At 39.7% G+C, this 25,117-nt stretch overlaps 1 protein-coding gene across 5 annotated transcripts in view; it reads left to right on the plus strand.

The window, feature by feature from the left end:
• DIP2C (disco interacting protein 2 homolog C) overlaps positions 1 to 25,117 on the plus strand; it is a 308,236-nt gene that overhangs the window by 205,688 nt on the left and 77,431 nt on the right. For all 5 annotated transcript variants that reach the window (XM_027686822.1, XM_027686824.1, XM_027686823.1 and 2 more), the window contains 4 exons: positions 9,136 to 9,227; positions 13,077 to 13,187; positions 23,235 to 23,358; positions 23,985 to 24,094. In XM_027686822.1, the coding sequence (XP_027542623.1) occupies positions 9,136 to 9,227; positions 13,077 to 13,187; positions 23,235 to 23,358; positions 23,985 to 24,094 (437 nt within the window). The remainder of the gene's footprint in view (positions 1 to 9,135; positions 9,228 to 13,076; positions 13,188 to 23,234; positions 23,359 to 23,984; positions 24,095 to 25,117) is intronic.

Raw genomic sequence — 25,117 nt, forward strand, 5'->3', positions numbered from 1 at the left:
CATATTGCTTCTAATTTTGCGATGTGAAGGGGACATTTGGGAAATGTTCAAAGGAATTATTATGAATAACTGTCAGACTTTGAAAGCAAGTTGGAACATTTCCATAATCTATTGATATGGATATAAAAAAATATTTTGCTTTTTTTATTTCTACCTTCTCAGGGACCTTGAGTTCTGTGCAGAGAATGTTGTTACATGCTGTGATATAGAGGTCTGTCTGTTTTGTTCAGTGCTGAACATTCCTTTCCATTCAGGAGTCAGACTCAGTGAAGGTCCCTGGCCAAAAAGATGTCTGCTGCAAGTTTGGCACTGAAAATAAAGGCTTTTAAAGCATAACAGAACCTTTGCAACTGAGGGTCATGCATGAAACATTTTCCCTTCAGGTACCTTAGAGTTAAGAAGTTACTTAATTTAGGGGGCAAACATGTGATTCACCACTGATGAATGTTTTTCTTCCTTAAGGACATTTTCTTGGAACTAGGGAAGAATTTTAAAGTTTGCGATTACATGTTTGCAGAAGAGAAATTCATGTCATCTACTGAATGCCCTAAATAAATTGGACAGGAAAGGAAATTAAGATGTTACTGAGAATCAGACCATTTTTCTGAATTTGGGATTCTGTCCAGAGAGTCTGAGCATATGTCCTGCTTTGCTTGAGGCTGTAGGCTGAGCAAATCAACCTGAGGAACTCATCTGCTTGGCTCACAGAGCCACCTAGCCTTCTCTTGCTTTAGATAGCTGTTTCCTCTTCTAAATTGTCTAAATCCTGAGACAAACAGCACTAAAATTCATGTTTTCACGCCTTTCATTGGGCAGCACTCTGAGATATGGTTTTACTGTTGCCTTTCAGTAGTTTTCTGAGGTCAGAAAAAAATTAGTTCTTTTTTTTTCCTTCTTTTTATAGATAAAAGAAATTACAAACCAAAACATTTCATAGATTTACTGAATTCTCTGCTAGCTGCACTTCAAGCTGACGTCCTTTTTCACTGGAAATGTCCATTCACTATGCCATAGCAGTTTTCTTAAATGACAGGTGCTTTTGAAATGTCCTTAACATTACAGCCACCTGCCATTTTATTGATGGCTTTATGTATGATTTTGCTGTTGCTAGTCCTCCTTCTATGTTTGCAATGTTTTCTAGTGATTGCAGGCATGGCATTTTTTAAAGTTGAACATTAAGAGAGATTAAGCCTCGAACTCAGCAAAGCCACTCGTGAATTTTTATCCCTAAAGTAATAAACTTTTGAGAGATGAGCTTAATCACAATCCTATCACATGGTTTTAATGTGACACTGAATTTCCTCATGTGCATGCTATGATCTGGTGGCTAAAACTTTAAAATATCAACATTGAGGACTTTTAGTAGCCTCTGATTTTGTACCTCACAGTTATATTTAGGTTTTTTGCCAATCTAAAGAAACACCATTACCACAAATTTTCATATGTTTGACAAGTATTCAAGAGTTCTAAGAATAATTCTAATTTTCCGGAGTTTTGGTCTGTGACATGTTGTCAACATGGTCACTATGCACCTTCTCTTGAATATTTTACCTCTGTTTACTGTTTCTGCTTTAGTCTCTTCTCACACCTCCTGTCTTTATGGAAATCCTTTTCCTTTATCCTCCAACTTTCCAGTTAAGAGAAGGCTTTTGATCCCTACTTTTTTCATACTCAGCATCTTCTCCAGTTTCTTGTCTGCATAGATGAATTGCAGCTTTGCCTGCTTATTCCAGACTTCTTTCCATCTTTTCAAGATGGATTCCATGAGTGTCTCTGTAACTGTCAGCCGGATCATAGCTCATTTGAGTAGGAGTTCTAATTCCCTTAGCACCAACATTTTAATCTCTTCTTTAGTGGATTGTTGCAGATAGTATTGCCTTCCCGCCCATCTCTTGGGCTGTAACTACAGTATTATTTATTTTACAGTAATTCTGTGTCCAAACCTCATAGGTTATTTTAGAAGCAAGTCTTTTCAAATACAGGCCTTTTACCACATCTACATGGTGAAATCTCATCCCATCTGCCACTTTGGTCTTGGTTCTTAACATCAGACTCTCTCTGGCCCTGAAAAGTATTGCATCTATCCAAGACGCTTTCCTGTTTGCCCTTGGTGGCCTTGCATTCTGAAAAGGAGCTCTCTGAGAGTCCACAAAATTATCCTTCTCCAAAGCCTTCCTCACAACTCCTTTGCTGTCCTATCCAGAGACATCTGTGAGTGGTCAGACCAATGGCCAAGCTGTGATATGCCATGGTAGACAGTGATAGATTGGTGTTGTAAGACCACCTGGTGTGATTTTCTGGAATGAATTTCTCTACCTAATGGTAGCTGATGTGGAGATGTGTTAGTGTGACTTTAAATGGTGAGTGCTTTAGATTGTGAAGTGCTGCTGGGCCATAAGGGAAACTAGTTTAAAGAATTTACTCTTTCAGCTGTTGCTTAAAATCAGTTCTGCCTTCCCATTTCTCTGCAAGAATTCATCTAATTTGTGATGCATTATATCTCCTATGTCTTTTTCAGAATGTGTTTTGAGCTCCTTGTCTTCATAGCGTGTCAGGACTGGTTTTGTCCATGTGTCTGAGGTTAGTGGAGATAGGAAAAATGTATAACTGCACTTGTAGACTTGATCTTTATTTTCAAGAAAGTGGTTGATGCATTTTGCCTCAGTTCTTGAAGTTCTTCTCAGTGCCCCAGTTGTAATCTTTATTTAATGTACTCAAAACTCTTAAATTCTTTCTAGTGAATGAAACACTATGAATATTACTTATTTCTCAAATATTTTGTTCCTCTGGGAACTTGTTTAAGTGGAGAACATCTTAGTTAAGTTTTTCTCAATCCCTTTATAAATCAAATCATTGAATATGCATAAATTGAAATGTCTGAGATATGGGAAGGAAATATGTCTGTATCAGGTTTTGTGTGAGTCTGAACTCTGACTAGAAACCTAATACATGCTTTGAAGAGAAGGAAGACAATTTCTGACTCCGGCAAAGTTAATCAGAGTAGTCAGGCATCTGGTTTTGGTATTAATAATGAAGTGCTTAGTGATTTCTTAGAGGACAAACGTGAATAAAGGACAATTAGATCCTATATAGTTCTTACGCTATCACAGTTACTTTTCTTACTTAAAATGATTATTCTAAAAAGAATCAGAAAGGCTGGGGGAAAAGTAAAAAGCTGAAAGTAATTTAGGAGTGAGCAAGTTTGGAGCGTTCTTATTGTAACCATTATTAAAAACAACAAAATGAATACCAGTTAACTTTGATTTGAAGAATCTCATTTCCTTTATCTAACACTTTCCGTAATCAGATTTCTAAAAAACATTTCCTGTAGCTCCAGCGTAGTGTTTCCCATGTCGGAGGCCCACGGGAGATAGCAAGGCTAGCAAAAAATAGCAGAGAAGACTCTCTGGACAGAGGATCATTTTTCCTTTATCCATTTGAATTCTGTGGAGAAAGAAATGCTTGGAAAATGGCATTTTTTTTTCTCAAATGAATTGCCAGTTTAAAAAATAACCTTAATGCAACTGTAAACACGTTGAGACCAAAGTAATTCTACCTCAGCAGGGGTGATGTCGCTTATACTGGAGATATCCTGGCATGCCTGAAAGTTAACAACAGGTCAAAAAAAGGCAGCCCCAAGCCATGCTGCACCTGCACCCCTCCCCATCCTTTCTACGAGAATCTCCTAGGCCAGGAATTTCACAGTTAACAGAAGGAGACGGATGGATTTGAGACTCTTCTGATCAAGTAGCTACATAACCAGACTGTCCTTATCTCTGAAATGACTCAGTGCTCAGAGATATGGATAGCCATGGTTTAAATCTCTAGATTGATATCAATCTTATGATTATTTAATACTTTAAACCTTCATTTCTTTAATAAAAAAGTAGAAAATTACTGCGTTATATGATTCAGACTGCAGTATCCAGCACTGTTATAGTAAGGTTACCTCTATTCTGAGTATGTCTGCAGTCTTTTATTCTCTGCAACAGAACATTGTTGTTCTTTTTATTTGGATTATTTTATCACAAAATACAACAACTTCATTTGCTCCTCAGGATGAATCTTAAGAGTTTATGAAGAAAGGGTGAACAGAGCAGTAGAGCTGGGACTATTCCTTTGCAAAGCAGAAAAAGAGCCCTACTTGCGTATCGTTAGGAAGTTTGCCATTCACACCAGATTTAATAAATACTCTTGTTTCTATTTAATGTAAGGAATGCTGTACTGTGATATTGAGAAAATGAATATTTGACAAAATTATTTGCAGTTAAACTTTGGCAGTCTCGCAGTTGCTGAGCACGGAGATTGGTAAGCGACCACTGGTTTGGTTTTGTTGAGTTAGTGCTGTGTGGTTCTGAAAACCGTCCTGAAGATGATAAGGAAATTCATTGTGGTTTGTTTTCTCTCTGAGTTTTCTCCCTTATACAGCTTTTCTCTTAAAACCTTCTTTACATTCAACACAGACATTTAGTCCTTTTAAAGATTTGCAAAGGAAGAGGAAGGGGATTTACTTCAGTGTCATGTGGAAATCATCTAATTTTTGTTAACAGATCCCTTTTTGTGTGGTTTTTAACACCTCGTGGTTTCCTTTACCCTCACGTGTTGCTTAACCAGATGGGACTGGGTATTAACTAACTATGCTTGCTAAATTTTAGTTGGTTAAAGATACTGCTCTCTGAATAGACTGTTAAGAAAAGAACAAGACTGAATACAAGCAAAATGTAAGATACATCATCGCTGGTGTAGAGTTACTACTGCTCAACTAAAGGGAAATTCCAGTGGCAAGAGAAAATGGACTTGCCCCACATGGGTGTTAACAGTGTTTGTCACAGCTGCCAGAAAGCAAGACGCTGGTTTCCATCCTGTCCTATGGAGCATATCTGCATATGTGATGTCTGACAGATATGGCTCAGATTCAGAGGCATAGTGGTACTTGCTGTTACTCACTGGGCAGTGGAAACACTCCACTTAGTTTGCAAGTGTGTGAAAAACCTTAAAGCCCTCCCTGCATAAGCATGCTGGTAGGACAAGAGAGTCTGGCAGCAGCACTGGGCAAGCGACAGATGTGGGCTAAGGGAGATGCAGTCATCTTTAGAAGATTTATTTCATCAAATGCTTAAGCAATTATAATTTAGGCAATGATAGTTGCAGAGAAAAGCTTAATTTCTTGTGGAGTTAAACAAGACCTTAGAAAGCAGCACCACAATTAGCAGCTCCATGGGAGGTAGGAACAAGGTTATAAATTGTAGTAGCAACAAGGTGCGTGTTAAATGCCTGTTGGGGTTTTTTCCATGTACATCTACTAGTCTGCTTTGTTTGGGAAATAGTTTTGTGACCTAAAAACTGAGGGGTAATTCAGGTTCTTAAATGTGTAGTGTCCTGTGTTACCCACGATGTGTGTGTGTGACTGGCAGTCCTTGCACAGGGTCTGCAGAGCCTTGGCCCCTTCTGGAGGGTACCCTTATGCCTTAAATACCACTGAACACCTCTGTAGATGACATACCAGTTCTTCATTTTTAAATGCAAGAGAGTTAATGTTGGGCTACTGATATCAGAGCCTGGAAGGCACAAATCCTGTCCCAGTGCAGCAGGTAGGAGTGTTGTTCGAAAGGACCCCGCTGCAGTGGGGATGTGGGCAGGAATGTGAAGAGGAGGAGGGCTCACGGAGTCTGGTGTTTATGACAGGGAAGCAGCAGTGCTGCTCAAGTCTCCTGCTGGAGCAGCACATGCTGTGTCAGCTGCAGAAAGAGCCCAGGATAGCTCCCTGCTGCAGAGGCACGGCTGGAAGAGAGGAGCTTCAGCACTAGCTGGAAAACGGGCAGGTCCACTCACTACCAAAGCTATTGCTTAAATTTCCACCATATGCCCCCCTGTCTTCAGGCCAACTCATTAGAAGATTAATGGCAGTGTATTTATCCGAGGAGGGCTGGTGCTTCACTGAACTCCCTCTGAGGACAATGGGATGTATCCCCAGTGGCTGCAAACAGCCAGCTTTCTGCTGGAGCCCATGTAACGAAGACCGTTTATCCCTCACGAGGATCGGCCTGGCGGTGCTAAGCCCTGTCTCAGAGCCTTGGATGAAGCACAGCTGGCCTCCTTGCCAGGCCTCCCACTCCCACAGCACAGATGTGGCACTGCATGGAGGTCACGGCAAGGTCACAGCGTCAGGATTTGTGGGAGAAGTTTTAGCAATCGGCTTTTTCCCAGCGACGTCTAATCTCTCAAGTTTGCAAAGGAAGAATTACTCTGAATTGCAACCTAGGCAGAACCAAGGAAGGAAACACTTCAAAGATTTCCGTCTTTATAACATCCTCTATTCCTGAGGGCTTTTATCCTGCAGGCGTTGAGTCCTTTGTGTTTCTCAGTGATGTCGGGGGAGGCAAACAGCCAAAGTGGCAGAATAAACCCATGGTTCAGTCCACCCCTGGTCAGAAGTTTGTGTCCCATCCAGCAGCCACTGATCTGGCCCTGATCATCCATACATTCCTGGCTCCAGCTTCTGCATTACTGCTCCTTTTGTGGCCCTTTTTTCATTTACTTTTTTGGAACAGAGTCATATACCCTGCAGGAAAACTTACAGGCTTCCTGTTGAACATGATTCAGTTCAAGATCTGCCTGGACTTTGCTCTGCCTGCTCGTGAGGATGCCTGGGGGTCTCTGCCCGCCCCCAGCAGCCCCTGCCCGCCCTGGAGCAGAGTTGGCAGCAGCTGGGGGCAGGCAGAGCCCGCAAGGGTTGGAGTGACATTATAGAGCTTGTAAGGCCCTTATATTCCAGCTCTTTTCCAGCTGAAGGCAAACCAGCTGCTTCACTCCAGTTTTCCACAGTTTCATATCCACAGGCACCTGCATGGCCGGTTACCCCAGCTACTTTACAAAAGGTTGGTATCACAATAGCAAGCAGAGAATGAAAGGGCTGTGGTGACAAAAAATTCAAGTCTTTTCTGACCACTACAAAATACTGTGGGCCTTTTTTGTACATTTCAAAGTGTATACAAGCAGAAAGGTGAGGAATTAGGAAGGCAGCCTTGTATGCTTTATGTTTCAGAAGCTGAAATAAAATTTTGACAATAAAAGAGCATCATGACAAAATGTGTGTAAAGATTTGATTATTTAACACTTTACTAGAAAGTACTCCTTTAAATTTTCTCAGTTTTGGAGATAACTTAATTTCTGCATTTAACCAGATCTCTTAGGTGGAGGTGATTGTACTGGTACCTGTGTACTTCTGAAAGAATGTGCCTAAATGCTGTAATATGAATAGTTCTTAGATTTTAAAGAAAATATTGCAACATGGCATATTTGATAGCTAAAAAATTAGTGTATGTCACAAATGCAAATGTAAGACTTGTAACAGATTTAATCTCTATAGTTCAGGCAGAACTTTTCACAGCAGCTCCTTATGTGTCTTGAAAAAGGAATTAAAAATTCAATGTTCATTTCAAGCTTGAAAGTGTTTTGTGTAAAGATGGTTCTTTTTTTGCAATTCAGATCTTTTGCCAGGCTTTTGATTTCCGTTCTCCAATTTCCTGTATCATTACTAATTGCTCTTTTAAGTTTGTTGCCACTGAAACTTTAATGTTGGAAAACTTTAAGAAAAAGAATATTTGCTTTCTTAAAGCATCCTTGTTTTTAGCCTACTCACTTGTAAAGTTCAAGTGTTAACTGTAGCAGCAGGGATGCTTTCAAAGACCTTCTTTCCATCAAATGCAGGTAGTTCTGCCACAGCACCATGAGGGTTAATCCTGCAGACATATGCCTGTATCTGTGCTGAGTTTCCAGTGGAACAGAATTGAGTTGTGTTTCTTTCTGAGCATCAAGACAGTTCAACATGCAAATACCGGAGTAATTTTAAATAAATTAAAAACTTTGCAAAGGATAGTTTGATGATACGGTATTACTCTTTTCGTAAGAAATAATTGCGTTTAGTACTTTCTCAATAAAAAGCAGCAGCGACCCTTCTAATTTTCCTTAAATGGAAAAAAAGAAAATCTGGCCTTCTCATCATACTTTATATTTACATCAGATTTGCACTTAAAAATAATTCAAAAGTATTGCATTTTATAACCAGGATGTGGAGGAACTTATTATAGCAACTGCTTGGCTTAGTTATAAATAGCAATGCTGCATGTTTGGGAGCCTGAACTGCTGAACTCCATAGGTAATCTGTTGTCAGAACCTATTATCGTTTCAGTTATTGGTGGCCATGAATTAAAGATTTGTTACTGTCAGACTGAATACTGCTTAAAGACAGTACCTCGGGGCCAGCCAAGCACAAGGGCTGTTAAACTTGGTATTGTTCAAATGGAAGTAACACAGTCTCTAAACAAAGAGCATCTGAAAGAGCTAAGGTGCCAATTGCTTGAAGGATTAATGAAAGACGTGTGATGTGGGCGTATTGATGAGATAATTTTTCTTTACAGTATATTGAGATGAGGACTTGATAAGGATCAGCTAAGCATAGTGCTGGAAAGATAAAGCAAGGGGGAAGAGACACAGTAAGGAAGGGTACCCGGGGCAAGTGAAATGAAACTGAGGCAAGGGAGGTGAGAAGAAAAAGCCAAGCAAACGAATTAAAAGTGAAACAGCCATATGCATGTGCTAAGGTGCAGAGGGTCCCTGCTGCTTCAGTGTGCCCCTTTGGATGTGGGGTGTTTTCTGTTTGTTGGGGTTTTCTTCACTTTGTCTCTGCTTCTGGGGATGCCTTTCCTTTTTCCCTTGGTGGCTTGGGGTATGAGAAGTGCCATTGGGAAACCTGAGTATCACCCTCAGAGGTCAGTCTGCGCTGAACGTGACTTGTCCAAGTTGCTACAGCTGAGGTGTCAGGGTGATGTCTGGACTTGATGATTTTCCAGACCCTTGAACAGTTAGATTTCGGAGTCAAGATCCAATTTTCTCCAAAGTAAGAAACTTCTGCCACAAAGAAAACTAATCTCCCTTTTTTTTTTTTTGAGTCTTGCTGTCTTGAAAAAAGAAGCTGATAGAAAACTTCTTATAAGTAGTGGCATCATATTTAGTTGGAAAACTAATATAAATGTTCCTACTATGTTTTTTCTGTTTCTCAGGTATTCTTTCTCTTTTATAATCTTGCAAAACATAAGAATTTTTAAATTAATTTCAAAAATTTTTTGTTAATAGGCAAACTTTGGACCAGAAGTATGAAGGTTGCTTACAATATACTACACAAATTAGGCACAAAACAAGAACCAATGGTACGACCTGGAGACAGGGTGAGTATCTCAAAGATTTTTAGTTACTAATAGTTCAGACCCAGTGTTGACAAAGAGAAAATGAGGTATTTGGGGTGCTCAGAGGAAATTAGTGAAGTGAAATATTGGGGAGGGGTGGGAACTGAAATCTGCTGTTTGCTCAGAAGTCTGATCATTCAGACAGATGTTTTGAACTGCATAATAAATAACCTGAGCTGGTACTCCCTGAATAGTAACTTGAAGTTGTGGCAACATCAGCAATAAACATTCCCATGGAAAGTGATTTTTGGACATAGCACAACAGTCTGTTTAGCAAAATCTTGCTTTTGGAGCCTGGAGGTGTCATGTGGATAAAAAACTTACTTACTAATGACTTTGTATTTTTTGAGATGGTAAAAACAAGAGAAACATTGTGGAGGACAAAGTCAAGCAAAGTAAGCACATTTTGGCAGCCAGTTAAATAAATAAATGACGCAGACTGGTAACACAGAGAATATTTCCACTCCTAGTTCCTGATGCTGCTACTGCTAGAGGCTGAATCTAAGTGAATGCATACAGCCCACAGAGAGCAAGAGTTGCAAAGGTAGCACTTTAAGATGTTAAATGACAAGAACATCCTATGGTTTTGCTAACAATGTACTTACAAACCTACCCCTTTGTCTGCCAAGACTGGCTGAGCCTGCTGCCCTTTTTCTCTTCCAGAGTGTGTACAGAAAATTCCACAGGTCCTATTCCAGTTTGGATTTAAGCCATGGAATGGATATTCCAGAACAAATTTGTCAGAAATGCAAATTTTAGTCTCCTGTCCTAGTGCTTAGGGTTGTGAGTGCGGGATTAAGTCTTTTCCCCAGGGTCTGATAGGAATTCTCAAACTCTTGGTTCACTTGTTCCTCTCGTGCCACATGTGAGAAACACACGTGTCTGAGAGCTTAAAAAATGAAAGAATGCAGTAACACTTTCCAGAAGGAAGAAAGAAAAAGAAAAAAAAGAAAAAAAATGAAACTTGACTGTCCTTCCTGTGTTTCTTTTTGAAATAAATCATAAAGAAAATAACTAAATGATCTCTAGATCCTTAATCTAAATTGCTTCCTACAATGGCATTGAGCCAGGACTAGGATCTGAAGAATCTCTTTTACTTGACTTACAATTGTGTCTCTAAGCAACAGCAGAAGCAGCAAGTTGTTCTGGTGTACACATCAAAACAGTCCACCCAGAAAGCTCCAAAAGGAATAAAGTTCACATATGGGCAATGTGCATCTCTCCTTATCTGTGGTGTGCTGCCTGCCTGTCTTTGTAGTCATTTACAGCAACAGTCACTGGCATCTCCTAACATTAAGAAAGGATTTGTGGATAATTCAGGCTGAAAGCTGGAAATTTAGCTAGTGCAGGACACGAAAAGAACAAATTGCGGCTCTGCTAAAATAAGTCCACCTAGATTAGAGTGAAACAAATGTTTACAGCTGAGTGCTGAAAGCATATGTTTTGTGTTGTAAAAACATCTTGCCTAGCATCCCTGTGTAGTAGGAACGTGATCATATGAAGCAACTTCACGTTGAAGATGAGGTGTTACTGCATTTCTGATGCTCTATGCTGTGGTTATTCTGGCTGTTATGCCCCTGTTGTAAGAACATAAAAGCTTTCTGACCTTTCTGAAGGTGACTTTTTATTCTAACATAAGGTATTTTGTGTGACAACAGTTAAAGGCAGTTTTCACGTACTAAATTAAACACGGCATATATTTCTGGTCTTTTCTAAATGAGAATGTCATCTTTTTCTTATGTTAATATTAAATAAAATATTTTATTTTTTCCCTTTAAAAATCTCTTCTATCAATATAATCTCTATTTTTCATGATTACCATTACCTCACATCTTATGTTCTTTGTCTGAGCCAAAAAATAAATGAATGTACCTGCATTGCATTCCCTGCTTCTGGTATTATTATAAATGGCAAACTGCATTTGCCTTCTATAGTAACTTCAGAAATTTAACTTTACATCACCCCAGACAGCTGGCTGGAAATTAAGTTTGCCCTCTGAAATATCTACTAGATAACGAGATTCTCATCTCTTAATATACACTGTATGATTTGTTTTCTTTCAAGCTTAGCGCTTTTTGCTTTTACACACATTATTTATTTATTTGGTACAAGTCTGTTAGTGATTAATGTTTTTTGGAGAGGAAGTTAATGCCTCTTTCCCACTGGACTTCAGTGAGATTTTTTTCACCTCTGTCAGCTCCTTTGCAAAGATTCCCATCCAAACCTTCACTGCTTTTAAGTAAGCAGAGACCAATGCAAAACCCACAACCCTCAAAGTATCTTTTGGGTTTTTCAGATGTTTACTGGGCTCAGCAAACAGGATTTGCACCTGGCAAAATCCTTGTATTTCCATTTCCCTTGAGGCTGTTTATGGTTTGTGCCTGTAGAATGCATACAGTAAGTTCTGCACTGCCATATCCAGCACTTGGACTGTTTAAAGTGCAAGTGTGCAGAGAAAGTAGCCATGTATTTGCTCTGACTCTAAACCTTGATGAAGTTAGAATCTTAAGCTTACAAACCAGGTATTTCAGACCGACTTGGACAAGGTTGGTTAGTCTTCTAGTTTGAAGAAATCCAGTTAATGTATAGAAGGTGACTATCTTAACTAAATTCTGGAAACACTTATAATCTCCAGTAACTGAACCTTGAAGTGTATATGAAAACATCATGATTTTACTTCAACAAAACTCCTATGGATGCCAAAGCAGTCAAAACTCAAGAGCTATTACATAGTTTCAGGAAATTTCAAGATGCTGTAATAATACACTCAGGTCCTGTGTGTGAGTCCAAAGGAATTAGGTTTGAAATCATTCCCCATGCCTTTTGCATGCCACTTCAGTTGACCGTGCAGGATAGTTACCAGCTGTGTTACAGCTGTTTAAGACAAGAGCTGAAAACATCCATCTGACTGAATCAAAACAAAACTGTAGACAGGATCCAGCCACTGAGGTCACTCACCAGCAAGTGAGAGCAGTAGTATTCCCTGCCCTTGCAAGGAGAGCTGTGGTCTCTGTAAGTTGCTGAATCCTCAGCAAGACCGTGCATCCTCACCTCTCCTTCCCCTTTGCCTGTGCAGGATCTCAGACATTGTCTGCACTGCCTGCAGGACTGAGCTGCACAGTTCAGCACACTGAGGGAAGGAGGGCACCTAGTGAGCATAGTGGTGATTTGCCGTGATTGGTTTTGGCATTCTTTTATCTAAATAATTCCCCAACCCTAGCCCTGAAGCTGTGAAGTTCAACAAATCCACACCTAGGTTGGGGTGTGTCATGGATATGACATTTGCTTCTAGGTATCAGTTATTTGTGTGCACACAGTACACAGAAACTTCTACACTTGGACAGCAGTCCAGTCCTAAAATGAAACTGTTGCCTAAGGCAAAACATAGTGAAACAAAACAATGTGTTAATGATTGACCTAATGACATAGTAAGTCTGCGTTATCTTAACTGGTCACACCTCCACTTCAGTTTCAGTAACTTCAAGCAAATTATTATAATAGAATCTAAAATTCTATTAAATCCATTTACTTGGTTCTTTAACACCGATAAAGCAATCAGTTAATTGAGAACCAGATGAAGGGTATTGTCAACATGGGAAACAAGACAGCGTGAAAGTATATAACTACATCCTAAGTGAAAATGTTCATAAAAGGAATATTTATCAGAATAAATTCCTTCTGATTCCTCATTTGTCTGTCATTAGGCATTTGAATAGTTATCTTAGAAGTGCTTCAATAATCATCTCTATCCAAAAGGAATCATGGAAGCTTCAATTATCTTTATTTTACACCTAGGATAAAATATTTTTAATGTATATTTCTCTCTTTCAGGTAACACTCGTGTTTCCTAACAATGATCCTGCTGCTTTCATGGTGGCATTTTATGGCTGCCTGCTTGCTGAAGTTGTCCCTGTCCCTATTGAAGTGCCACTTACAAGAAAGGTAGGGAACTGAATTTCTTCTCTATACTGCATTTTGAAACTTACGTCAGAATAAATCACAACTGAACATAGCTTTTGAGTACATTTTTGTGGTTAACTAACTCTGAATCTGAGGATACAAAGATAGTGCTGTGTGGTGAATTATATATAGTTCCTTCTTTTCTGTGATGGAAAATCTGAAGATGTGCTTGTAGTTTCAGCAAATACAGGTCTGCCTGGAAAAGGAGAGGAAAATTTTCCAAGACTGCAGCTCTGCCAGTCCTAGACGGATTATCTTTGTAGCCTTTCAAAGCATTCTGGTGTTGGCCACTGACAAAGAACCATTGGCAACAACTGCTGATTTTCCACCTGTCCCTGCAACCCAAGCTATGTTATAATGCCACTAGTGCTGTGTGCTACTTCAAAGCTGTGTCTGTATGTGCATATGTGTCCCAAAGCTTCTGTCACCACGGTCCTCTCTGCCAAGGGTGGCACTTACACAAATTAGGTTCAGGAATTCTTGCCATAGAATACGCATTCATAGAGAAAACTGACCACTGCTAATTAAAAGCCTTCCACATCCAGTGTTGGTTCAGAGATTCAACCATGTATCCTAGGGAAGTGTTAGGAGAGCAGTTCCAGCCAGAAAGAGTGTCTGGGGACATTGAGAGGAGTGGGGTCGGTGGTGTAGGTGAACCACAGCTGGGACTCTTACACTGATGCTGCTGAACTTGCATTTTTTTCTGAGGATATACACCTAGAAGGTTGTAAATACAGCAAAATGTATTTATTCATTGCAAGGTTTTTTTGGCATATCCCCTTAATTTGCCATGGCTGGCCGCTCCCACATATCCCCTTGTATAATCATTTTTTATTAGCTAGTACTAATAATGCTTTACTTTAATTACTTGGTCTGGACTTGTCCACACAAAGAGTGTTCTTTAGTCTTTACAAGCTTTCTTTTTGAAAACTAAATTCTTTCGGAAAATGTTGACCGAAGACATAAAGTGTTTCCAAGGAAAGGGCTGGGGAAACGTATTGCTTTGCTCACGTTTTCAGTTTTTCAGCTGTCAAGGGCTTTTCTTTGAGATGCTCCAGTGTTACAGCACCCCAAAGCAGAAGCTCAAATCCTTGTTTCATGGATAGGTACCCTGCCTTTCAAATGAAAGCCATGAAACCAAGATTTTAAGCCCTCACACAGGCTTTTCGGTTTGCGCATCTCATGTAGCAAATTAACAGCTCAAAATATCTGGGGATTCCTTACTAACTGAACATGCTGGAACCTTCCTCCCATCTGAGAAGCTGAGTTGATCTCATCATTTCTCCATTACAATCACATATGCCCTGGCCAACATCTCTAGTGGGCTCCTGCCACAGTGAAACCAGAAGCTGGCAAGGAGAGAAGGGGTGGGAGCTGGAGGAAGGGGTGGTTTAATGAACAGGTGAAGGAGGAGAGAGAGAGATGGAGTGAGCGAGTGAGTGAGTGAGTGGATCAGACAACAAAAGGTCACGATCCAGCTGAGCAGATATGAGGGTGATTGAGCAGAAGGAAGGACACTGGGAACTAAGGGAAAGAGGAAACAATAGGTGCCCCAGCTTAAACTGGCTAAGACTGGAGGAAAGATGCAGGTGAACTAGAAAGGCAGTGTAAGAGGAGAGGATGGAACCTCAACCACCATACCTGCTTTGGGGTAAAGTTTGTAAAATGTTGTATTTGAGAGCACTGAGAGGTAGACATGACTATAGAACGGATGTTGAATTTAGTAGAAATACAGAGCATTTGCATTAGGCTGCCATCACACTTTCACATCCAAGTGCAGTACCTTAAGATAGTTTGAGGTAGTTGCATAACGCTGTGCATTATTTCAATATAAACTAGAGATTCTATATGAGTCAACAAAATAAGGCGAGCAGAATATGTACATTTTAAGATCCTATGGAGTGCTCAAATGGGTAAATCTGCTCTCATTCTTTGATTAAAAAGGAAGCAACATGGCTTTGAAGGTTGAAAAATCTAATGTCTTTCCCTGTTACGGTTTTCTGAGGTTTAATGACATTTTAAAGTACATGGAGAGGTGTAAATTTGATTTATTTTGGAACATCTGATACCACATCCATCTATTAAACTATAAAATCCAGCTGTCCAAGTAAATACTCTGTGTCAAATGAATAACTTACCCTAATTTGGCTGAACCTCTTTGGTGTTTGGTTTTTTTTAAATATGTGTATATAAATGGATATATAAATATACACTTACACATGCATGTATATATATTTATACAAAAGAATATATACAGACTCAGACTGTTTATCTTTTGCCATAATGTTTAAATATCAAATTAATAAAACGATAACAGAGATGTCAGTTAAAAAAGCAACATGATCTATAATCTATAAATAAAACTATGCAATCTCACAGCACATACTATTGCAAATATTTTTGCATTTGTTTATATATAAGGGCAACTGGAGTGGAAACAATGAGATGAAAATCGTGTTCTGAGTAGTCCCAGAAGGAATACCTCTGCTTGGTCAAATTGCAGTGGATTGCTTCTGGCATCCGTGGGAAGATGTCATTCGTGTCATCACACAATGACCTAGACTGTTCTTTTATGCTTTCCCATTATTTATCCTCTCTTCTACATGCTTCAGTACATTCTGGCATCTTTTGGGTTGCTTTTTGGAAGACACAAATGTGAACTAACACATTTATATTATAAGCTTACAAAATACAGGATGAGCTATTTTAGGGAGTTATATTAGGAGCACATTTTTAATATTAAAAATTTGTACGAGCAGCTTTAATACTGTTCTGCATTTTCATAAGAAGAGTTTTTCACGGGTCTGTGCAAAATTTTGTCCTGGCATTTTAAAACTGAGCAGTAGTGTTTGTAGCCAGATAGACTTTTGGCTTACAGGTTACTCTGCAGACATCTGTATCCATATGGAAGTAAAGGTTTTTGCTTTACCTGCGCACAGATTTTGTATGCATTCCCCTTTCTTCATACCATGACTGTTATTTTTGTAAGACTTTAACAGGATTTTTTTCTGGTTTATTGTTAGGTGAAAGTCCATGTCTCCTTGCTTTTTCCTTCTGTATCCCACCTCTGTGTTGACAGAATACCTAGAATACCCCCCAGGACTTCAGGAGATCTGTCTGACCTAGCACCTGGGACGGATTGCCAAAATACCCAGCAACCATGCAGCATTCTTCAGGTTTATTCCCAGAATGCTTCCTGGTGTTCAGCAAAGACCTGGAAATTGTCATTCATGCAGCATGGTTTTGGCTCTTTAGATTTACGACATCAGATGTAAAATTAAAAACTGAAATACCAGGCTTTTTTCAAATACATCAAAACTAACTCTTTATTCTAGAAGCAGCAATCAGGGGTTCCATGGTCATTGTAGTGATCAAACAAGCAGCATGTTTTATTTCTCCTCCTTTCCCTACATTAATAGCATTGAAATACCTTTATCATCAACACTCCCCAAAACTGTTATATCTAATCCTCATCTCTTGGCTTATGGGGTCTGTTCTTTCAGAGTAGTGTCCCTCTCTCCAAATTTGCTTATGTATCCCAAACATTAGCAAATAATGGTCCTATACAACACCTCTTCCTTCAGAACTGCCACTTTTGTTAATCTTGTCTGAAGCTGGAGTATTTGTTTCATTGTATGTGTGATATGATGTGACATGCAAATTGTATGTCATAGAATGGGCCATCAAAATAGAAGACATGGGAGTTTCAACATGTCGAATTCTGTTTCAAACAGTGATTTACTATGTCCCTTAGGAAAAGATTTAAAAATACAGTTTTGATTTCTTCTTCTTTAGATTTTTTAGGTCAATGTTTTTTTCCATTTGATGGGCGCCATGCAAATTGTTATTATTCTGCTCTGGTACAGTCAGGGGAGTTAATCAGTTTTAATGTGAAAATAACATTTTTGTCCTCCAAGCACATTCATAGTTATGCTCAGTCCCATGCTGTGAACATATGAACAAAGCGATCCCACATAGATCTTTATGGCCTCCTTATCTTAGGCAGAATTTGTGGCAGAGTGAGACATGAAAGCATGCAAAATTTAATTTCTCACTCAAAATGCTCTTTCCTAGCATCTTAGTTTTAATGTTGTGTGTGCTTAGCAGGCATTTCTGTGCTCTTCCAGTCTCTGGCTCTGACAGTGTGGTTGGAAGAATGTGCCTGTGTATTGTCATGGGAAATTTGGAGATACCCCCTCCAGGACACTTCAGTTTTTTTAAAGGATGCTTCATACAGGGTAAAAACTGTTTTTCAGGAGCTCTTTTTATTAAATCCTGATAGATTATTAAAACTTTTAACAGTAGCCAGAGAGGTCTGTCTCTTTCAAGACAGTGAAATTGTCCCAGTCACATCTTCCTTTGAAGGAAGAATTCTATTCCAATGGAAATACACCTTGACATCTTTCCTAGTGTTTCAGGGCCTGAGACAAAATGAGCTTTACTTTCTCTCAGCTTTAGTCATCCGTGGGCTGTAGTGCGCCAGAAACTGGAGCTTAACATACTTTTGAACATCTTTTGACAATGCATCTCTTTCTCCCCTGGATTTAAAATATGCATAAAATGTTATATATTTTTCTTTCAGTGACAATCTTCCAGTCTCTCCAGAGAATGTAAGTTCCCTCAGCCCCATGTGAGCCCCTGGTGCCTGTCTATCCCCCTTCATACACTTTGGCAGTGGAGCACTGAGGAAAAGTCCTTTCTCATTTTGCCACAGTCAATCTCAGATCCTTTAAAGTCTGTGTTTTCTTATTATATTTTCAAGTTTAGGCAATTATAGTTTCCTAGAGGGCATATCACATTTCACGCAGTGTCCTCTGCCAAAAATAACCATTGTCTTGCTTTCATTAAGACTTCTGGACATTAAGACTTCTCATGGTTGCAGATATCACATTCAAATTGCAGGCAGATACCAAAGCCATTGTCCAACTAATTTCTTCGTCTTAAAGCTGGTTATGAAGATTGCATCTGCATTGTGTTTAACTTTGGTTAAGGTCTTTGAGATCTCTGTTTTAAAAATAGAGGTTTTCCTCGATGCCTTTTCACTTTTAACTTTTATGTCTGATAGTTGCCCTACTTGTTCTTTACCAGCAAATTTTTGGTAGGGTAAGGACACTGGAGCTCAAATAAGCATTGTAACAGAAAACAAGATTAGTTCAGTCTGTGATGCTCCTCCACATAATTCTCATTTTGAAAACAGTCTGGGATTTGCAAGTGAACAGAAGTACCCTTTATCAGGCCAACCTTTGCACAGGCTGTCTCTTCTTTCCTTTCTTATTAGATAAGGACATGCACTCTCAGTCACGGAGACAGGATCATAATTGTTTTCCTTCACACAGATACTCTCACAAAGCATTAAAGAAATGACACTAACAGCGTGCTGAAATGCAACCACACGTGGGATTTTTTTTATCCTGACAATGAATTATCACTCTCTACAGCAGGAAGAAGACAATTTGCCTCCAGGTACTGGTGAAAACCTTTAGGGAACCTTTAATAAAAGTCTTTAGAAAACTTTGAATGGCTGCCTACAGCAGAGAGGATTTCCGTCTCGCTTCATATGAAAGATTGATCTCTCTAGGTGTGTGCAGACATAGTCTGAAGCTATGCACACCTCAGTTTTTGTACCTCAGCAAGTGTTGTGTGCCTTCAAGAAAACTAAAATGATAGCTCCAAAGTCAGCAAGTGGTCTTGAACCTCATGCTACAATACCTCAGCTGCGTATTTTGCCTTCCACCCGCATAACGTATCATTTCAAGCTGTGAATTGTGGAGGATTTGACAATGAGCATCACTAGCAAGTCTTTCCCTGTCTGTGGCTGGGACTGCGTTGAGTTGTTTCACCAGGTCCCCACTGGCTTCCTGAGGTTTTTCTACCCCTCCAAAATTCAGCAAAATAAAGTGTTTGTGGCAAGTGGGGAGTTGCCAAAGTGTCAGATTAGCATAAATTACCAAAATAACAAGTAATACTGCTGACAAACCAGTGTGTTGTGAAAATCTATTCCCTTTACAGGCAGGAGAGTAATTTTATTTTAGATGGGAGGAGGATATCAGGGTTTTTTGGGGGAAGATTATTTGGTTGTGTTTTTTTCTACTTACAAAGTAGTTTTCAGCATGCAACCATTCATTTCACATTACTCAAAAGGCAGGCCAATAGCTTGTCTCTGAAATCTGAAATAATCAATGCCTTTAAAGTCAGTAGCTTTTTCATGGCCCACATGGGAGCTTTGACTGCTTCAGGCAAAGGACTGCATTTTTAACTCAAACTTCATTTTTCAAACGTACACGTTTTGCCCAAGGTCTTCAGTGCTCTGGGCTGATCATGCTGAGGTACGAGGAACAGCAAATTCTGTCGTGTTCACAGGATTGGGTGTGTAGGTAAGGTTGTGGTATGTCTGTGGGATGTATAAAAGTTTCAGATCTTCCACCTGCTGGCTTTCAGTCCAATATCTCAACAATTTCTTCTGTGGGGCAGCAGATATCACAGGAGAACCTGCGTGGGGAAAGGGATGTCAACCCCTTCTTCATGTCTTTGTTCTCTGCTGTACTTTTAGCTTCTAAGTCAGAATGAAGCCACCAGAAGCAGGCAGAAGGTAGTGATAACCTAGTCTCTCACTAGATGTGAGAGACTAAGACTGAAGTTGGAATTGGTGGACACCAAGTAGGAAACTATCAGAAAGCTTCATTGCGTTCATACTGCAAAATCCTCAACTCCTGTGGCCCTGGGGAACAGTGTCTATCACAGCACCTCTGCTTCAGCATCTTGATTTGCCTTTTTCTTGCAAGGCAGGGATTAATGTGACCACCAAGGCATGGCACAGGATTTGAAAGTCTGTAAAACACGCTACATACTGTCGCACCTGGTGAAATTCTTCCAAACTCCTGTGGTAGTTTTACATCACATAATTGTTTAGTCATGTTGTCCTTACAATTGAAAGAATAACTGTACAGAAAAGAGTGGGCTGAAGATTTTAGTGCTATGTGAGATAGGGTTGTCCTAATGTAAAGCAATCTGTAAATCATGACATGTGCGTAGATTGTATTAAATAATCTGAATGTGTGTGTGAGGTACTACAAATGAATGAATAATATTTGTGTGGACATTCTCTAAGCCAGCTGGTATGGCACTAAGAGAAAGTGTAGTCAGTCTTTCTTGTGTTATCTAAAAAACTCCACTGTTACTATAAGTTTCCTTTTCTTGTTTTATTTTGCTGTCAGAAGAGCAAAAATATCCCTCAGGGCGATGGTATGCTGATGCTCTAAGGTCCACACTTTCTACTGGTTTACTTGCATTAGATTTCTCATGAAATTTGTTAGGTTAATTTCTGCTTATAAAGCTCTGCATTAAATGGAATTTCATTGCCTGAGAATTGGCATTTTCTTGACAGTGGTGAAACAGTTTGCTAGCAGTGTTTTGTAGGATATACAGTTACAACACTATAATTTAAAATTGAGATCAATGCAGTTGCTGCATTCAATTATAGAATTTATATGCCTTTTTTAATTGGTAGTTAAAAATTCTTAAAATATTAGTAAACATTTTTAGATTAAATTTAATGGGAAATTTTGGGTAATGGTAGTATGAACCTGATATTTTAAGAAACTCATGACCTCCTTTTATAGATGAAAGAGTAGCAGGTCTCAGAAGCTGTGTCTTGCCAAAGGACTGATGTTTTCCATGGATTACTCCAGCCTTCCTCTTCCTCCCATTCCTTTTGAGGGACCACCAAGGAGAGCCATCTCTCCTGCATTGTTCAGGCACCCCCGTTTCCTTCCTTTGAGCAGACCCCAAGAGGGGAGACACCAGGTCTCATCCTCGTGTGGAACCACGATCAGATCTGGCTAAGTGCTTGTCCCACAGGTTTGATAATACAATATGGACTAGCTAACACAAGAGTCAGTGAGACAATAATGGTTGACAAAGCCCTTTAAGTTCTGGAAGCCCCACTGGTGCAGGTGTGGTGGGGTCAACAACATGCTCCCCAAAATGTTGTTCATGGATATACCAGTATTATTCTCTGTTGTTCGAAAGATACTCTCATTGTCTGGTTTTACACTGGAAAAGATTATACACAAGCTTAAGGTTAAAAAACCTTCCTGGAAAAGTGCCTTTTAATTTTTTCCTGTTTTTATATGCATTCTGGTTATAGTAAGCAAAAGCAAATGCTTTTTCTAATTCTGGATAGAAGGAGTTATATAGCATAGACTTGACAGATCAATTTATTGTTGCTCAGCTATCAAAGTTTTGATAATTGCTGCCATAAACATATTTTGAGGTGGTATGAAAAACAAGTAAGTCCTTGCTTTTTTTCTGATCTTATTGCTTCTCCGTTTTAGATGGTGTTATTTGACTACATAAAAATTTCATTAAAAATTAGTCAGATAGGCTCTGGGGCTTTCATCATACAATTTTGCTTTGAATAAATCAATAGATTAAGGCAACTTTACTGTATTTCTGTACTGTTGTTTCCATGGTTAAGTATACTTAATGGTTGATTTGAAAGACATTTTAATTTGATCTTTTAAGGCTCTCTAGACTATTTTCTGTAGAATTGTTCTGTGAAGAAAGGGTTAATACTTCTGTGTGCATTTACATCTTGGGTTTTGCTCTGTTGAAGAGCCTAGTGAATAGATGTAAAGTTTATAAAATAATCATGACAAGATACTATACATATAGCAAACGATGCTGTAGAAGCACAGCATCTCTTAAAGAACAGCTGTGGCCTCGACTTGAAAATCATCACATGACTTCTCAGCCTCAGTGCCTACACGCCCTTGATGAAAGTAAAATGTAATGAGCTTACTCTAATGGGCACTTGACTATATGTAATGCTCCTGAAATATGTCTGTTACTAATCAATAAAATGGCTATTGACAAATTAGGTTAGATCAGCAATAATAGGGATACTGTCACCACTGTATGCCCATATAGCACCTTAAGGGTTTAGAGCTTTATCCAGGTGGAAGCATCTATAATCCATATTATTTCCCAGAATTGTCATAGAATGGTTGGGCTTGGCAGAGACATCTGAAGGTCACCTAGTCCAGCTCCCCTCCTCAAACAGGACCACCTAGGGCAGGTTGCCCAGGACTACATCCAGGTGGCTTTTGGATATCTCCGAGTGTGGAATCTCCGCAGCCTCTCTGGGCACACTGTGCCAGTCCCCCTCACAGAGGGTGCTCAGAGGAAACTTCCTCAGTTTTGGTTTCTGCCCATTGCCTCTGGTCCTGTCACTGGGCACCACTGGAAAGAACCTGGCTCCATCTTCTTTACATCCTCCCTTCAGGTGTTTGTACATACTGATGAGATCCCCCCTAAGCCTTCTGTTCTGGAGGCTGAGCAGTCCCAGCTCTCAGTCTTTCCTCGTAGGAGAGTTGCTCTAGTCCCTTAATTTTATCACAGTGGCCTTTCACTGACTCCAGTAGCTCCATGTCTTTTACTTGGAAACCCAGAACTGGCACTAGATATGTGCCTTGGTAGTGCTGGGGGGAAGGATCACCTCCCTCAACATGCTGACAACACTTTGCCTCACACAGCCCAGGATGCCATTTGCCTTCTTTGTGCCAGGGCACATTGCTGCTCACATTCAACTTGTTGCCCACCAGGACCCCCAGGTCCTTTACTACAAAGCTGCTCTCCAGATCATGCTGTTGCAGGGGGTTGTTCCTCCCCAGGTGCAGAACTTTGAATTTCCCTTTCCTGGACTTTGTGAAGGCTGTGTCTGCCCATTTCTTCAAGGATCCCTCTGGAAGGAACAATCTTCTGACACTCCTCCCAGCCACTCATCATCCTTTCTGAAGAGATGCGAGAGCAGATGCCATTCCCTTTATGATTTATGTTCATACAGACAAGAGGATGTCTAGGGTGTGGAATTCCATAGTCAATGTACAGATGAGTTTTGATAATCAGCTAAAAGGAAATCAGCTTAAAGGAAAGAGACTGTTTTCCTCTCAAGATAATGTGCCCAAGGACAAAAATTATTTCAGCCTGTAATCACTTCTAATCAATTCTGTGTATTTTGTCATCTCTTAGGATGCAGGAAGTCAACAAATAGGCTTTTTGCTTGGAAGCTGTGGAGTTACTGTGGCCTTGACCAGCGATGCATGCCATAAAGGACTGCCTAAAAGCCCCACAGGGGAGATACCACAGTTTAAAGGTAATTTAACCCTTACTTTTAGTGGCTATCACTGGTCATTTACTACAACGGTAGGAAACATTGCACTTGTTTAGTGTCTGTGGGTGAGGATCAGGCCCGTTATGAAGCACTTGCCGCAGGAGCAGCTGTGGCTGCTGGGACACCGTTGTCCCAATGTGTCATTGCTGCTGGTGATGGCTGTGCCCACCTCGTGGCTGGAGAGCAGTACCAGTGCTCCCAACCTGGTTCTCTGCTGGCTAAGCTGGGCTGCTGAGATCATCTGTGGCCACAAGCAAAATTAAACAAAGAGACTTAGGACTGTAGCAGATGAGAAGTGTTCTTACGATTCAGTCCGATAGCTAAGTGTAGGAACAGTAACCTCTGACAGGAGAGTGGTAATGAAACTGTTCGGGTCAATAACACCTTGAACTGCCCAGCCATTTCCTCAGGGATAGTCTAAGATCATAATAGCTGTGTTAAGAAAACAATTCTGGAAAATCTTCTTTCCCATACTATATTGAGGTTCAAAAAGAATCAATGTTTAGGTAATGGTGACACAGGCATTTGAGGAAAAAAGCTTTGTCGGGGAAGACTTTTATCTTGTCTTATCCAGCAGAAACTCAACAAAACTCTTGTTTGTACCTCAGGCTGGCCAAAGCTGCTGTGGTTTGTCACAGAGTCTAAACACCTCTCCAAGCCGCCTCGTGACTGGTTCCCACACATCAAGGATGCAAACAATGACACAGCTTATATTGAGGTGAGTTAATGAAGATGCATCTTCTCCTCGAATCATTACATATGGCACTTCTGCATTAGGTAAACATCATTATTCATTCACTAGTCACAGAAGCAAAGAACATCCTGGTTTAGCCTGTTAATAAGTAATACTTCACAATAAATTAGACTGATACTGATTTCAGAAAAGTTAATGGAATGTTAAATTGCATTTTGGGCATTTCTAACGTTAATGTTTTTATGTTGTCTATGTGGCTGCTGCAATACTATATTAAATTTGCCTTGACCAATCTCAGTCCTGTTCATAGTGTGGGCTTGCTTGGGATTGATAGATGACAAGTTTCACAGTGAAGCTTCAGTTCTCATATCACAAACTTCAGACCCTTTGAAAGAGAAAAAACTTCTTGTTCCAATGGTTGCCTGCACTTACTGTTTTGTGAGTCATACTCCCCCCAAAAACCAGTATAAGAAGGGCAAGTTAACAATGCTGTTTAATGTTAAATTAAACATTAAATGCTCTTTAATTTTCCTCCCTTTTTTTTCCCCATAATTTTCTTCTACTTCTGCATAGACTCAAATGCCTTGAATTCAGTGGTTTTAGTATGGAATTTAAATGACTAAGTTCAAGCAAATGGAGGGAAGGTATTTCCTGTCTTTGTGCAGTCAGAACACTGGGTTAGAGAAGCAGAGATGTCTTGATTCTCAATCTTGTGATTATCTTCATCATGGAGAAAGATAGATGTTTAATTTACTAATTGCCACTGAGAGTTTTCAGACTTTTGCATGAAGACAAAAAATTATTGCAATCATCCCAAATAGTTTCCCACCTCTTTTTCCTCCTTTTTTCTCATGACTCTCATATTCTCATCAAAGAGCATGTGTCTTTCAGACTGTATACATATAGATTATTATTACAGCACCCAGCAAAGATTCTGAGGTCAGCTCTTATCCCATGCCTTATAAGATGCACAAGGGAGCTCGGGTTTTTTGGGTGGCCTATAAAATGTAACGTAAACACTGAACAGACTGAACTAGGTTATTCTCT

This window comes from Neopelma chrysocephalum, unplaced genomic scaffold, assembly GCF_003984885.1.
Source record: "Neopelma chrysocephalum unplaced genomic scaffold, ASM398488v2 Primary Assembly neopelma1_72, whole genome shotgun sequence".
Classification (NCBI taxonomy): Eukaryota; Metazoa; Chordata; class Aves; order Passeriformes; family Pipridae; genus Neopelma; species Neopelma chrysocephalum.